This window comes from Strix aluco, chromosome 12 (assembly GCF_031877795.1).
Source record: "Strix aluco isolate bStrAlu1 chromosome 12, bStrAlu1.hap1, whole genome shotgun sequence".
Classification (NCBI taxonomy): domain Eukaryota; kingdom Metazoa; phylum Chordata; class Aves; order Strigiformes; family Strigidae; genus Strix; species Strix aluco.
In genome coordinates, this window is record NC_133942.1 from 4,210,222 (window position 1) to 4,225,629 (window position 15,408).

The 15,408-nt window shown below is 56.5% G+C and overlaps 2 protein-coding genes across 11 annotated transcripts; one reads left to right on the forward strand and one right to left on the reverse strand.

Moving 5' to 3' along the window:
* Nucleotides 1–115: 115 nt before the first annotated feature.
* PATL2 (PAT1 homolog 2) lies at nucleotides 116–10,463 on the reverse strand. 9 transcript variants are annotated; one of them, XM_074837888.1, is made up of 20 exons: nucleotides 10,352–10,463; nucleotides 7,981–8,137; nucleotides 7,000–7,102; nucleotides 6,514–6,812; nucleotides 6,257–6,325; nucleotides 6,081–6,146; nucleotides 5,508–5,675; nucleotides 5,307–5,420; nucleotides 4,650–4,804; nucleotides 4,431–4,514; nucleotides 4,211–4,349; nucleotides 3,964–4,084; nucleotides 3,786–3,883; nucleotides 3,393–3,437; nucleotides 3,090–3,238; nucleotides 2,685–2,844; nucleotides 2,194–2,334; nucleotides 2,018–2,115; nucleotides 1,791–1,940; nucleotides 1,000–1,379 (listed from the first exon to the last, which is right to left on the reverse strand). In XM_074837888.1, the coding sequence occupies exons 2-20, from the start codon at nucleotides 8,032–8,034 to the stop codon at nucleotides 1,340–1,342; spliced, it is 2,253 nt and encodes a 750-aa protein (XP_074693989.1). In that variant the 5' UTR covers nucleotides 8,035–8,137; nucleotides 10,352–10,463; the 3' UTR covers nucleotides 1,000–1,339. The 9 variants fall into 9 exon arrangements, 8 of the variants coding, with proteins under 8 accessions (XP_074693989.1, XP_074693990.1, XP_074693991.1 ...); XM_074837889.1 differs by lacking the exon at nucleotides 10,352–10,463 and adding an exon at nucleotides 8,563–8,670 and having other exon boundaries at nucleotides 6,260–6,325; XM_074837890.1 differs by lacking the exon at nucleotides 10,352–10,463 and adding an exon at nucleotides 8,563–8,670 and having other exon boundaries at nucleotides 3,090–3,226.
* B2M (beta-2-microglobulin) lies at nucleotides 9,931–12,735 on the forward strand. 2 transcript variants are annotated; one of them, XM_074837896.1, is made up of 4 exons: nucleotides 9,931–10,077; nucleotides 10,461–10,748; nucleotides 11,297–11,331; nucleotides 12,458–12,735. In XM_074837896.1, exons 1-3 carry the CDS (start codon nucleotides 10,011–10,013, stop codon nucleotides 11,308–11,310), a joined length of 369 nt encoding a protein of 122 aa, XP_074693997.1. In that variant the 5' UTR covers nucleotides 9,931–10,010; the 3' UTR covers nucleotides 11,311–11,331; nucleotides 12,458–12,735. The 2 variants fall into 2 exon arrangements, with proteins under 2 accessions (XP_074693997.1, XP_074693998.1); XM_074837897.1 differs by having other exon boundaries at nucleotides 11,297–11,322.
* Nucleotides 12,736–15,408: the final 2,673 nt, after the last annotated feature.

Here is a 15,408-nt window from a genome sequence, read left to right on the forward strand (position 1 = left end):
CCTCTAGGTCCTGCAGCGCATCTGCAGCACTTCTTGTCTCTGTACAGCAGTATTCAGGCATCTCAGCTGCTACTCTGAAGTGTGTGTCAGAAGCCAAGATGTGAGCTGTCTTGATAAGCAGCGGAGATAAATCCTGCCCAACAGTTTAAAGGAATAGTTTCATCTACTTTCATCTACACAGGGTTGGAGCTTGGGCACAAGCTATCAGTCTGCAGATGAGACAACTGTCTGGTACAAATCTCTTCTGAATATACACCAGGCTTTGGGTGTCAAGTTCAGACCTCTGGATGGACAGACATCCAGGTGCTTAAGCAGAGGTGTCCTAGGCTCAGATGTCCCATCGGGTTAGGGGAAATCCCACTATATTCACCATACTAGCCAGGCAGGAGCCACAAAGATTTCTACAGTGACACCAGATGTTACACCGAGGCACACCCTCCCTCAGCCCTAGATGCAGAAGTGAGGGTCAGCTTGGGGTAGTCATGGTCAAAGAGGCTCAAGGCGCTCCAAAGGAACTTCATCATGACTATGTCTGCAAGCCTTTAGACTAATTACCCTTTGAGAGCTCAGCAGAGAGAAGAGGTGCTTTATTACCCACCCCTGTGTGCTCACAATACTCCGTATCATACTCCATATCCTTCCCATGCACACCCAGATGTGCCCTTCTGCATACACAGATCTTTCCCTTCCCCTCAGGGCAAGCTCCAACTCCTTCTTCCCCACCATATCCCTTTTCTTCCAGCCCATTCCCCTCCCCGGGGGCTCAATTCCCCTCTGTCCCCAGACAGATGGGTCCTCTGATCCCCTCCACTCCCTTCTGAGCACATTGCCTTCTCCTCCATCCCCCTTTAACCTCCTTCTGGGTCCTCTGTGCATCCCTCCCTGCTTCTCCTTCCCTTTACTGCGCACTTGGATCCCCACCATCCCCAACCAGGAGTCTCCATGCCCAGGTGATGTCTCCATGATCCCTATGCTTACAGCAGAAGCTGCCCACAGGAGTCGGAGAAGCTCATTAATCACCTTTTTATTTTACTTCAAGTGCTGTACACAAAAGTCACTCACCCCCAAGTGCTCCCAGTGCCCCTGTGCAGACCCCGCCTTGACACTTGGCATGATCCAGTGCTCACTGCTGCTGGGTACAAGGCCAAAATAAGTTACCAGCCTCCCCGTGCTGTGCTCCCAGGCACCAGGGCAGGTCAGCATCCGCCCTCGAGCGCCGGCCCTGCCAGTGCCCGGTTCACCCAGAGTGCCCTGCACCAGGGTAAGTGTTCGCTTTGAAACTCAAAGTCACAGCGTTGGGCCCTGCCCGTTCCCGGCTCCCGTCCCCGGCTCCCGGGGCTCAACACGGCATGGCAGCCTCCGACAGCAGCGGGGAGCACCTGCAGGGACAGGAGGAAGTTGGAGCATCAGTTTGTCACACACACACACTGCTGGCAGCTGCCTGGAGCCTGCCTGCCCAACCACCCCAGCGTGCCCCAGAGCTGCTGGCTAAATTGCTGGGAGGGTTCCCTCAAGCTTAGCACCCCCCCCACTTTGTTTCATCCCACAGGGACGTGCCATCAAGGTGTGGTGAACCTGACTGCAAATGCAAAACCCAGCATCAGCCAGGATGGTCCCAGGATCGCTAAAAACAGGAGCAAAGCCACAAGGATCAGCTCAGCCCTGTGGAGGTTGAGAGACTTGTGTCCAATGTGGTCCCCAAGGGGACAGAAGCAGTGAGCCTCCGATGTCATCTGTGGCATCTGAGGCATCCCTGGCTGCAGCAGGGAGCCATGCCAGGCAATACTCACTCCATCTTGGCTTCCAGGTGGTGGACGGTCTGCTTGTCCAGGTAGCGGCAGAAGAGCGAGAGAAGGTTGCTAGGCAAGAAGAGAGGCTCCACCAGCAAGGCCCTGGGCACTTGTGACAGCTCCCGAGCAACCAGGAACACCATGTCTGTCCTGGGGGCATCAACACAGGGGGTGAGCACCCCACCAGCCGGCAAACCCCAAAGCCCGTTGTTTGCACAGCCCCTCACCACATCTCGAAGTCCCCACCGCGCGGCTCCAGCGGCACATCAGAGGACAGCAGCCTCTCACCGTGGCTCAGCAGGGAGTAGAGCAAGGAGATCCCAAACTGTGGGGAAGCAGCAGGAGGAGTGTCATGGCTGGTGGTGGTGGCACCCCGAGGCCCCCCCTCCTTGGGACCACCTACCTGATTCTTCAAGGCCATGGTGAGGGGCAGTTCAGGGGACTCAGGCAGAGGCCTGGTCATCTCCTGCAGGACCTCGATGAGTTTGCTGAAGGTCATCCTGCCCACCACCTCGTTCAATGGGCTGTAGAGCAGGGAGAGAGACTGGGCAGGGCAGAGGGGAGAGCAGGGATCTGAGACTGTTTGACCCACCACGGCCACAGCCCCATCCCTGAGCCCCATCCCAACACCTGGTGGGGGGGACACAAGGGTCAATGCTGTACCACCCTGGGGGGACACTGCCAGCAGGACCTGCTTTAACCCCTCCTGGAGACCTTTCTCCACCTCCTTAGGGAAGGAACAAGGCTCCTGCCTCATGTCAACCCCACTAGCTTCCTGGCCATGCTGGGACCCAGCAAGATGGGTCCCCCCCATTGCCCAGGGTGGACCCCCTGCAAGAGCAACAGGGAAGGGAGGCAGCCTGGGATGCCCCTGCCCTGGCTGGAGGTGCTCGCCTCGTCCAGCACATCTTTCTTCATGAGGAAGGGCAGGTGGTGGGTGATGGTCAGCAGGATCTTCTCCGCTTGCTCTTGGGTCAGGTGGGGCAGCAGCCGCGCTGTGAGCTTCTTGCCTTTCTGCACACACAGCAGTTGCAGGAATTCATCCTCTGCCTCCCTGGGGACAAAGATTCCCCATTGACACAGGCTCAGGGACCTGCGGCATCTCTGCCTATTCAGAAGGACCAGCATCAGCTCTAGTGGAGGACGAGGCTCATGGGTAGGGTCAGCACAGGCCACGGTGACACACAGAAGACAGGATCACCCAGATCACCATCACCCAGAACTACTCCTCTGTGACCATCTGAGCCCTGCAAGGACCAGGACATGCTCCCCACTCCCCTCTCCCCATGACAAACTCACTCGTTGCTGCTGCAAGCCCTGATTTTCAAGGCTTGGTAGATACGCTCCACTTCTTGGCTCTTCTGCACCTGACAGCAGGGCTGCTGCTCCTCCAGGGCCAGGGACATCTTCCGCTGCATCTCCTCCACTTCCAGCAGCTGTAGGAAGAGCTGGAGAAATTGCACAGGGGGGCAGCTTGAAGCATCCTCTACCAATTGATTGTGCAGGACCCCTGCCCAGATAGATGTCCCCTCCCAGAGCTCCTTGGATGAAAGCTGAGTGTCTGCGTCATCCTGCCCTGCCCCGAAATTGCAGCTTGCTCACCTTCTCAATCCTGTGCAGCGCCCGAAGCCGGTGGCTCCCCGCAGCCTTCAGGAGGGGACAAATGAAGGCACAACAGTTACAGCCGGCACCAGACACCACTGCTGGCAGAGTGGTGGGCCAGCTGCTCCCTGGGGATCAGAGGATACAGAGCAACCCCAAAGGGAGGCCACGGCCAACTCTGACTGCCCGGAGCCCCATCCCACCCCTTAGCAGAGGACAAGCTGCCACTGCTGAGGTGGCACCTGCTCCAACTGCGTGCCCCGTCCTGCAGCATGGGGCAGCAACCATACTTGGTCACAGCAGCTCCTAAAGCTGCTCCAGGGCCTGGGGAAAGCTCAGAGTGGCATCTCCGGGCATCCAGAGCACCAACCAGTCCAGCTTCCCCTCATCTACCTCCTCCACGAGGGCATGGTGCACAGCATCAATGGCCCGGCGAGGGCTGTAGCAAGTGGACACCGCGACCTGTCCCAGCGAGCCCGCGATGCGCACCACTGGGAGAGAGATGGGATATGGTGAGACCACGTCCTGTGAGCCCTCGCTTGGCCCCCCACCGCCCACCCCAGCCCCTCACCAGAGTTGTATGTCTCCACTTTCTGGATGAAGGGTGTGACCAGCTTGGGGGGCTCCTGCTTGTTGCGCCCACCAAGCAGCTCCTCCTCAGCCTGTCTGCGCTCCAGCCGGTGGTAGTATGTCTGTAACAACACGTGTAGCCAGGAGGGGAGGCACCACCAGCCCTGGCACCCTCCAGCTCCCAAAGAGATGAAGTCCCAAGCCCCGAGGAGCAGAATAAGCCACCGGTGCTGCCAGCAGGAGCTCACCTGGTAGTAGTAGTCATCATCCATGTTCTCACTCTGCAGCTGGATCATCTCCACCTTGACAACCCAGTCCTTCTCCTTGGAAGTCATCAGCCCAGCATAAGGGTCCACTTTAGGAGACCACAGCTTCTTGGGGGAGATGCTGGCACAGGAGAGGATCGCAGCCTGCTGTGATGGCCCTGAGCCCCCCCACCACCCTGCAGCTCCCCAGGGACCCCCTTACCTCTGCGCCTGCCCGCCTTGCTGCTGCCTCTGGGTCAGGATCCGCTGGTGCTGGGGGTGCAGCTGGGTCATGTGGCTGGGCAGGCTGCAAAGGAGACCAGACGGGGGTCAGGGGGCTCAGCACCCACACTAGAGCCATCCCCAGAGCAGGGACACCCCATCAGCTGCTTGGTGGGGCTCCTCCGGTCCCACCTGGGCACCCCACTCGCCATCTTGCTACCTGAGGTTCAGCTGGCCACTGGCCGACGGACTGAAGAAGAGAGCAGGGTCCAAAGAGGGAGACATGGGACCGAAGTGCGTGGCAAGAGACCGTGGCGGGCTGCTGATACTGGGTGATACTGGCTGGAAAGAGCTCGGAGACACGTACCCTGTGGTCTGGAGAGGGAGAGAGAAGCAATCAAGTGTCTGAGCCCTCCAAGGGTCCCAGAGGTGTCTGCCAGCTCTGTGCTGGCTTCTGGCTCCCATCGTCACAGGCCACCCTCTCCCTGCATGGAGGGGACACATAGGACACCACGGCAAGGTGATACCCCCCAGGATCCTGCTATTTATAGCTGAGCAAGACAAGGGGACCCGGGTGTCACCAGGGACTGTGTGCCCCAGGTCCATCACCAGTGCTGCAGCAGGACACCAAGCACAACACCATGCCCGGCGCAGGTCCTGTGGGGACATCAGGACAAATGGGTTTATGAAGCAACAGCTACACCAGTGACTCCACTTTCCCCGATGGCAAGACACCAGACACGGGTGCTCAGGACTAGATACAGCTGAAAAGTCTGTCCCGGATGGCAGAGCTTTGGGGAGGCACCGTCCCTATCCCCTGCTGCTTCAGGGCCACCTCAGAGGGGACACATCAGTGGCTCGCAGCCCACTGCATTACCTGGTTAGAAGCGAAGAACGGAGAGGGTCTGTGAGCCGGTGTGAAGGGCCGAGGGGAGCATGGGGAGCGAGGCATCAGAGGAGGCTGCTGCAGGGCAGGAGACAGGAGGGGATGCTGAAACAAGCCTGTTCTTAAATCTGCACCTCTGGGAAGGGCAGGGCAGAGACACAGGGGATGCAAGAGCCCCCTGAAAACCATTACCTGCTGGAGAAAGCGCTGGGGGAAGGACTTGGGAGACACCAGTCTTAAGTCAGGGCGCTTGAGCCGGGGAGACCCCCCGTAGCCCCTCTGCACAGTGGGGCCAAGGAAGTCAAGGGCCACATTGGGGGATGGTGGGGGCCCCTCCAGAACCTGGAGGATGGCTTTATCCTGCAGGAGGAGGCAGCAGAAGATTGGAACGGGGCCCAGCTGAGATCAGTTTAGTTCCCCCAGCATCAGGCAGCTCACCAAAACCTTTGGTGATTGCTCAAGCAGACCATGCACCTGCCAGGCTCCCATCCTGGCAGTGTGCAACAGCAGGGGATCCATGGGGACACCCAGCATGGGGGTCCCAGCCCCCCAGACTCAACAGCTTTGCCTTCAAACCCAGGCTCTGCTTTAGGGTGGGCACCTCCACCCACAGCCTTATCACCCAAGAGACACATCTGTGCACCTCCAGACCCACGATGAGGCTTCGGAGGTCCCCCAGTCACCCCAAATCACCCGCATGACCCTTGGCCCAGGGTACTGGGGAGCCCTCAGCTGCTCCCCGAGGGCCTGGCTGGGGATACCCACCTCCAGCATGTGGTGGGGTGGGATGCTGCCAGGGCAGGACCCCCACACCACAGGATCCATTGCCAGCTGAAAAACAGTGAGGTGGTCAGCGCAGGGAAGGAGGACAGGAGGAGGGAGGCAAGGGACACTACAGGAACCACGCAGCCTCATTATGGGATGGGAGGGAACATTTTTACCACATCCTCTTTGCCAAACTCTGCCCAGCAAGCACCAATCCTGCTGTCCAGCACTGCTGAGTCCTGGCTCTGCAAGCAAAGAAGAGGTTACAGGGACATACCCAGCCCTGGCATGGCAGATCTTCCTTCCTTAGGCAGGTGCCCTCCATGGGGCAGGACCCACAGGGGTGGGGATGGAGGGGAGAACAGTGGGTCCCTGCAAGCCCCTCTGCCCACCAGCCAGGCGTGGGTCCCCTCCCTCTCCGCTCACACGTCACCTCCAGTGTGGGTTTGCTCTGCACAGCTCTCATCACCGCTGGGTCTCCCAGGTCATTGGGCTCCTCACAGGACTCCTGGTCTTCCTCAGTCCCCAGCTCCTCCTCCTCTTCCTCCAACTCAGCCTCCAGCTCCATCCCACCGTCCTCCTGGGGCTCTCCCAGCTCCTCAAGCTGCTCAGCCACTTGGAGCCCCAGTTCATCCCCGGCCTCGATCTCCTCTACCACCGCTTTGGCCAGTTCAGGGCTTGTCTCTGGAGGCATCAAGGGTTTTGCGGCATCCTCCTCAGTGGAGTCTCGGTCTTGGAGGGGGGAAGCAGAGCACATCAGGGTGGGTGAGAGCCTGGGCAGTGCCCACCGGGGTTCCTGCTCCCAACCCAGCTCCTCACCAGGCAGGAGGACACCTTCTTCACCCCCACACCTCCATCCTCCTCACCCCACTGGGTGCTGACTAATCTCCCCGACACTGGAGCGCCCCTGAGATCTTACCTAACCCAAAGGTCATCTCGTTATACAGGTCAAGCTCTTCATCCTCCTCAGCCATCTCCTCCAGCAGAGGCACATCTTCCACCAGCAGGTAGTCCTCAAGGATCTGGAGTCAAAGCAGCAGGTTCTCACTAAGGGATAGGTAACCCTAACATGCTCCCAAAGTGGGGGGCACCCAACCTCCCCCCCACCCCGCTGGTGGTGCTGGGCAGCCCTCAGGGCTCACAGCTGCTCCACAATTAGAAAGGGAAGAGTGAGAGCCACTGGCACTGCCAGCGAGGGCATGACCCATGGGCTCAACACAGGGTAGGAGCCCACTGAAGCCTGCCGAGACCATGGCTGCAGCCACCCGGAGGTGACTCCTGCCAGTGCAGGGAATGCCGGCACAGAACAGCACCAGCGTGGCCAGCACTGAGGAACACCATTAGGCTTCAGAGTGAACACCCCACTACCGGGGCATAAAGAGTACCAGAGCACAAGGCAGGGAAGGGCACCCCACCGGCACCTCCAGGTCAGCATCTTCACCGGTACCGACCGCTCCGGAGAAAGCCAGAACCGAGAGAGGTAGCCCCGGGGAAACCGGCACCGAAGGGGAGGGGGGGGGGGTGACCCAGGGAAGCGGGAGAGGAGACAGCCCCAGGGACAGAGCAGCACAGCAGGGCGGGCACTCACAATCGACTCGCCACCCTCCGCCATACCGCGGTACCACCCGCCCGCCCGCGTCCCTCTACGGGGCCGGGCTGCCCCCGCCGCCGCCTTTTACGGACCGCCGCCGCCGCTCCGGCGGCACCGCACCGCTGCGCATGCGCCTGCCGTACAGCATGGCGGCGCCCAGCTGCGTTCTGCGCCGGCGCAATCGCTTCTCCCCGCCCCCTATGCCAGGTCACGCCCACCCGGCCCGGCCCGCCGCCGGTACGTGGAGCAGGGATGGGTTTGAGGTTTCATGACCCCACCCGCGAAAAGGGGGTGTAAAACTGCAAACACCTGGGTCTTTCGGGGCACAGAAAACCCCAGCCCGGCTTTTTCCACTGCTCTCATCACTCCCTGCCAGTGATGGTGGTTTCTGAGCTGGTACTTCTCTGAGCAGTCGTGGAAAACCAGTGGGATGTGGTGGATCCGGCTGGAAGTGCGCCTCGGACATCTATGGCAGTAGATTTGAAAGCACAGGGAGGCAAAACTAAGGTGAAGCCGCTGTAAATCTCTGCATCTCACAAAGCGCAGCAGGCTGCCCTCATCCCCCTGAATGCTGGGAGCCCCTCGGTCACGTCAGGCCTCACCCACTCCTTAAATATTTCTCTCTGCTAATAAAACCAGAAGTGCCCTAAAAGAGGAAGATTTGGCTGCTCTAAGCAAAACAGTACAGATTGTAGAAACATCATGTGGAAGAAACTCGTGGTTCAGCTTCTCTTTATGGAGAAAGTCTGCCAAGCATTGCTGGTTACAGCAGAGTCATCTCCAGGGTTTCCTGTCCCAAAGGGCAGAACCCGGATGTCAGCACAAAGGATCCATGTCCTGCAATCAGCTATTTGTGTAATTAATCCTCCTCAAGCCAAGGGGATCGCTCACCTGAGTGGAGCCAGACTAGTCTGAGGGTCGGGCAGTACCCCCCGATGCCAGCACAGCTGCTGATGCAGCAGTCAGGGCTTATTTCTGTGAGAGCCCTGAGATCCCTGATAAGGCTCTGGCAGCAGCTGCGTCCCCTTATCTCACAGTGAAAACACTCAACAGCAGCTGCATGGCCACCAGTGCTGCTCACCAGGCAGCCAGCAAAGGGAGCACGAGCTCGTCTCAGAGCTGGTCTGGTGGGGACTGATAATGAGTATTTGCAGGTTTTTTGTTTTGCTCAGTGTCTACTGATTTACCTTCTGCCTTTGTGTGGGGGATGTTCTCCGTACATGTTTTACTGATTTAAGTTAGGTCTTTAAATGGGATGTATTAAGAAGGCAAGTCTTAAAGAGACCCAGTTAGAGGAGCTCTGTGATACTGCTTTTTTCTCTCCACTAGTAGTGACTTTCCTTTCTTTTCTGTTTCTTAACTTTTTAATACTTACACAGCTGGATGGAAAACAATATATGTGTACCTGCTTCCCAGCCTGAAACAGTGACTGAAGCAGTACATGACCTGTAAACTACAAGCAGACAAGCTCCTAGGTGCATAAAATATCTGCCTGCTCTTTAACAATGGTTCATTTCCCTTTTTTAACCTTGGTTTTCTTAATGCTGCTCTTCAAAGCTGCCCTACATCTCTCCCCCAAGCAGCGTTATGGGGCCGTTTGGAGGTGCAGCCAGCCTAGCTGGGCTATAGTGCTTAGTTGTTTTCAGAAGAGGCGCCAGAAAACCTGTATCTTTGACCTTTGGGTTCTTGTGTTTGATATCACGGAGCCTGTGCTGCACTCGAATGGCAGAGTCAGTCCATCCCCCAGCCACCAGACAGAGATGCTGATGCCCAGGCTTTGACAGAAAGCACGCCAAGGTTCAAGAAGGAAGGCAGCCAGGCTGTACCAGTGTTGGCTGTTGGTGTAATACCAGCCCTGGTTGCGAAATCCTCCACGAGAGGCGTTTTTTTTGGTGAGAAACAGGAGCCTGGTGAGCACCGGTACCACCTCATGCCTTTGACGCCTCCATCCCTGAGGTGAAGGCCAAGGGCCGGAGAGACCCCGGGACAGGGCAGGCCGCGCCTGGGGCACCACCGCAGCAGCAGCCCCTCTCGCGGCCGGGCTGCCGGCGAGCCCCCGGCTGTTGTGGCGCCGGGCAGAGCCGCGGCTGGGCCCAGCGGGGCGGCTCCGGGCCCGCCGAGCGCCGGGCGGTGTCCCGGGCCTGAAGGGAAAGCGAAAGCGAAAGCGAAGCGGCCCACGCTAGGCGGGCTCGGATAACCTCTCAGCTTCCTCCCGGCCTGGAGACTGATGACGCGTCGGCAGCTCCGCAGCGCGATTGGCCGCGCGCGGCAGAGGCTATAAAAGGCGACGGGCGAGGGGGGCGGGCTAGTCCGTGAGGGGAGCGGAGCGGGTGGCAGCTATGGAGCTGGTGCTGAAGGCGGGCGTCCTGGTGCTCATCGCCCTGCTCGGCCTGGGGAAGGCGGATGGTGAGTGCTGGAGGCGGCGCCAAGGGCACCGCTGGGGCTGGGGGGGGGTCTGGTACAGATTGGGGGCGGGGGGGCAGGTGCTGGGGGGGGCCTGGTGCCAGTTACGGGGGGGGAGGGCGCGGGAGGGGCTGTGAGGGACCCGGTACGGTGGGGAGCGGGTGCTGTGAGGGGCCCGGTACCGGTTACCGGAGGGGCCGTGAGGGGCCCGGTATGGTGGGGAGCGGGTGCTGTGAGGGGCCCGGTACCGGGGAGGGGGGCGGCGGGGCTCTCTTACCCGCGTGAGCCGGGCGGGAGGTGCGGTGAGGGGCCCGGTGTCGGTGGCTACTCCGAGGCGGTGCCCGCTGCAGCCCTGCTTCTCACTACCCCCTTACACTCCTCTCCAGAGACCAGCTCTCCGCCGAAGGTGGAGGTGTACTCCCGCAAACATGCCTCAAGCGGAGAGGAAAACGTCCTCAACTGCTTCGTGAGTGGTTTCCACCCTCCGAAGATCGATATCACCCTCCTCAAGAACGGGGAGCCCATGACCGGGGTGCAGTACGCGGACATGTCCTTCAACGACAAGTGGCTTTTCCAGCGCCTGGTGTATGCGCCGTTCACCCCCCAGAAGGGCGACGTCTACGTTTGCAGGGTGGCCCATTCTGCCTTCAGAGAGCCGCAGTCTTTCCGTTGGGGTATTGTTTGCCTTCCTCTTCAAGCTTTGCTTGGTGGTTCATGTGCCGAAGCCAGAGCTCGTTAATTTATATCCACGGTGTCTCTGTTCCTCTTCTTAGGAAGAGGGGTGCTGTAATGGGGTAGATTTTGAAGGCCTTGTGCAATAGATGGAAAATTAACTTGGTTTCAGCTGGGCTGTGTGTGCCTGTGAAAGTTTGTTAGTAGCAGGCAGGGAAGACTCCTGTTGGTATTATCAATATTTGGCTATTATTGCCTAACACCTCTTAGGGGAGCACTCTGATCTCTTTCAAGCTGAACTTGCCTAGAAAGAGATGGGTCATGCAGTGATTTTTGGGTTTATATTTGGTGAATATGAAGAAGGATGTAGCTAGCAGTGGGGACTGATCACGGTGACCCAGCCTGCTACAGCAAGCACACAGCCAAGCAGGGGCCGCTCTCTGGTTACTGCAGTTTCTCTGCTGTTTTTAGTGGGGGTGGGCTCGTGGTGATGGGAGAGAAGGGGTTCTGTTTGCCCCGAAGCCTGACGCTCTGCTCTTCTTTCTTGCAGATGCAGACATGTAAGCTGTGTCTGAGGTAATCATGGTGAGTTAACGCTGATGCTCTGTGCTGGTAAGGGGAACGTGGACCACTCTCTGTAGGGAGGAAGTGTGTAGCTTGCAGAGCTGAGGAACAAAAGCAACCACTCCCCCTCCAAAAAAACCCCAAGTGTTGCCGCTGATTGGGAGCGAGGCTGTTCCCACACCCTTTCTACCCACTGTTTTGGCCAGTTCTTAGCCATACCTTGCCTACAGGAGTCTCCTTTGCTCAAAAGAAAGGAGCTCCTTGGAGCAAAACTTCCTGGTGTGTCTTTGGAACTCTGCCAGGAACTCTGTTCAGAGTTGTCGCGTGCCCTCTAGTGCTTCCCCAGACCACCCGGTGCTGTCGTCTGCCTGGTGAGAAGGAAGTTGCTGTACCTGGAAATCCCCCGGACGTGGGGGGAGGCAGACTGGTTACCCTGCGGCAGGCAGCATGTCGGCTTGGTAATGTGGGATTTGAGGCGAATCAGTGCCTTGCTGCCAAAGCAGAAAGCAGTCTTGGTTTTATTCACTGGTGTGTCACAGTCTGAGGGCTCCAGGTTCTTCACGTTATCTGGACATAACTGAGCTGGATTTAGCAGTCGGGTGAAAACTAGTTTAACCCTTGATAGGGAAAAGAAAACTGCAACTATGTCAGCTAGGTCACATGTCTTCAGTGCGGGTTGAAATGGCTTCGTTATGTGCCCAGGTAGAGGCTGGATAATTATTAACTGTGCCCAGACAAGCTTTGCCAAGATCTCGCTTGAAATGCCCCGTACGTGGTGGAATGTCGGCGTGAGGGTCGCTGGTGGCGAGGGGTGCCAGGCTTGGTTGGAGGTGGGGTTCTGGGGACAAGGATTTACTGAGCTGGGGCGGAGGAGTTGAGAACAGGATAAAGGGGGAATATCTGTGCAGCTGGTGCTTGGGGTGGGGAGCAAGGATTATTTTGGCAGAGGATTTCTTGTTGAACTCTGAACCCCTGCCAAGCAGTTTCTGCAGGATTTTTATCTAAATGTAATTGAAAGGTGGTCTGTCAGCCTGCAGCTGGGACTCTGCAGTTGGAGTTCCCTTGTGGAAAACACTTTTTTCCCCTAAAATAATTACAGTTGAAGGTGTGAACACTGACTGATGTCAATCTCCTCTCCCCCATGCAGGTTTGAAAAATTCTGCCTTGCAAGTCAAAATCTTCTTGAGCTTCTCTCCTTTACATCCTGCTTCTGGATATGAAGAACAGCAATTGTGTATTAACAAGGAATTCTGCAGTGAAGCTTGTTGTCAATGCATCATTTATCCACAGCAGCACGCGAGCACATATTTATAAATATCCACATTACTGATTAAAAAAAAAATTGTAGCTCTTCAGTGCTCTGAAATGTATGAGATTTTTGCCTTTAATAAAATTGGAGGACCTTAGTGGGGTCCTTAAAATGTTTCTTTGGAGTCATATGGCAACTTGAGCTGATTTCGTGGGCTCCGATGGCTGTTGGGTTGTGGGTGGATCTGGAGCATGGTGGCACTGTGCTCAGCTGGGCTCTTTTATCCCACTGAGAAAGTGCAGGAATGCTTTTCCATTTAAAAAAAAGAATTAAAGGTTTATCGGGTTTATGTGGGATCTGCCTGGCCCCAGGCTCTGAAGGGAAGGCACAAGGTTAAACAAAGGGACAAAGTAACCCTGGGGACACTGGGTCTGATCCTGAAGCTGGATGAGAGGAAAAAGGAGCGATGGGCAGGACGTGGTGTCACTCCAAGGGGGAGAGCTCCAGCTGATGCTTCCTGCGGGGGTGTGGTGTGAAGCTGGGCTGAGGGGAAACAGACGTGTGGGTGTCAGTGACCTTCACTTCTGGTTTTCTCTTCCGTAAGTAGCTGACCCCACAGAGAAGCCCTGTTGGGGTCTGGTCTTCCGCTGTACCTTGGGGGTTTGGTGACACTGCCCAAAAATGGTGCTGCTTGGTAGATCCATCAGCCTGCTTTTATTCGATGAAGAAATCGGTGTGATTGCTTGATGCGTGTTGGATCGAGGAGGATCTAATCGTTGTGGATCTTGTGTATGTGAACGAGGATTCCTGGCAACCCAGTGGGTGTGAGATCACACACCTCCTCTTGGGTACGTTCAGATTTGGTGTGACAATGCACTTGAGATTTTGGGGGATCTCAGCTTGTTTCATCGCTTTTTCCATTATAACCGCGTTTTCTGTTAAGGATTAGGAAAATCCAAACTTGCAGTTCCCATACCCGGGTTGGAGGTTGCTGGGGTGAAGGGACTAGTTATGGGGGTCCCTTTGTGCTCATCAGAGGAGCATTCAAACTGGGAGAGGCGGGGATGTTGTGGCTGGGTGGTGATGCAGAGCACCCATCCCCCAGCGGGGGACAGCAGGGCTCGCCCGGCCACGCAGCTCAGCCTGCTGTGAGAGCCCGAGCGGGCTTGAGCTGTGGACCACGTCCTGGCCACCTCTGAATCACAAAGAGCCACCAAAGTGCCTACCACCACCTCGACTTCACTTTTCCTGTCCTCGGGAGCATTGGAGAGTAAAGGCTGGGTGCGTCACAGCAACAGGAGAACTTCATCCTAATTAGGACACAAGCGGAGTCGACTGCAGCAGCTGAAGGCGCTGTGGCACAGGCAACATGGGGTGACCACATCTCCAAAGGAAACGTATATCGTGTTCCCTCACTGGGGAAGTCTTTGCCCTGATTGCATCTGTGGGATTTTTGTGGTCTTACTTAGGAAATATTTTGACAGTTTACTCAAAAATCCCCCCCTCCGGAGACAACAATGCATGCCAATCCCAGAGGCTGGCTAATATTGATTAACATCGGAATTTCAGGAGTGTATCTAGAAAAAAACTGTTTTATCAGGCATCCTTGGGGTCCAGCTTAGGGGGTCTAAAGGTACCCAGGGTGCAGCTGCACTGCTGCTGCTGGCTTTTCAGCAGAAGTTCCCAGGGGTTGGGGGTGTTGAGGGATATCTTGGCAAATTTGCAGCATGAAACAGGCCTTGTTTGTGCTTTATGAGCCACAAGTAAACTATTTCCTGAGTCAGCCAAATGAGGGTAATTTTAGGAGAGTGACTCTTTAGGAGAACAACTTAGAACTTTTTTGAAGACCAATTTCTTCAACATCACATCTCTTTGGATTTTTTTAAAGCTTCGGCAGTATGGTAGGGAGAAAAGCTGAAGGAATGGGCGCAAGAGGAGGGAAAAAATCATTCAAGACAGACAGCTGAATACAGATGTCCTCCTAGAAAAGTGAAACAAAATGAAAAGCGTCCCATCCAGTCCCAGCTCTGCTACCACAGCTCCAGCTCTGTGGGAATGGATTTGCCATCTGTTCCCTCTCCAGCAAGCAAACCACAGCGAGGTGGGTAAAGGCAGATATCCACAGCGTGGTTTTGTCGAAACCTTCATGCAGTGTCTGCAAGAGGAAGGCTGCACTGCCCCAGGCCAGTCCTGGCTAGTTGACACAGGCTAGCCTGTTTCAGCTCAACTGAGCCAGGCCTACCTGTACCACACAGCAATTAAATGTGGCCTAATGCCTCTCCTTAATCTTTTTCTCCTTTACGTTGATAAATCACCACGCCCTTTGTGGGAAGAAGAGTGCAAGCAGAAATAATTCTTCAGCTTGTGTAAAAACTCGATTAGAAATGTGTAAGAATCAAAGACCAGGGGTTTCTGTATCACTTTTCAGTACTTCTGACACTTGACTTTTTGGGGCATGTTCAGCTTCTCTTAGGTATATGCACTAGTAAATCTTTTTCCTGGGATGTGCAGATAATCTGAGAGTGGAGGAGACCAGGTTGAGCCTTCACACGGCTGTGTCTCACCTGCGTGTCCTGCTGGGCTGTACTAGCCCCATATTCACCAGGTTTGGTGGTCACACACTGCCTGGCAGGATGGTTTGTTCCCTCGCAGCACAAAGCACGCGCCGTCTGAAGGGGACAGGGTCTGATGCAGCCGACAGCATGTGAGGACACGAAATCCAGGCAAGGAGATGCCGTCATCTTCTCACTACCTTCTCTTTTGCCACCACCTACAGAGAAAATGAATACAGAGCGTCTCCAGGGAAGCTCGCTCCCCCCATGGGACAGAGGGGAGGAGTGCAGACTGGA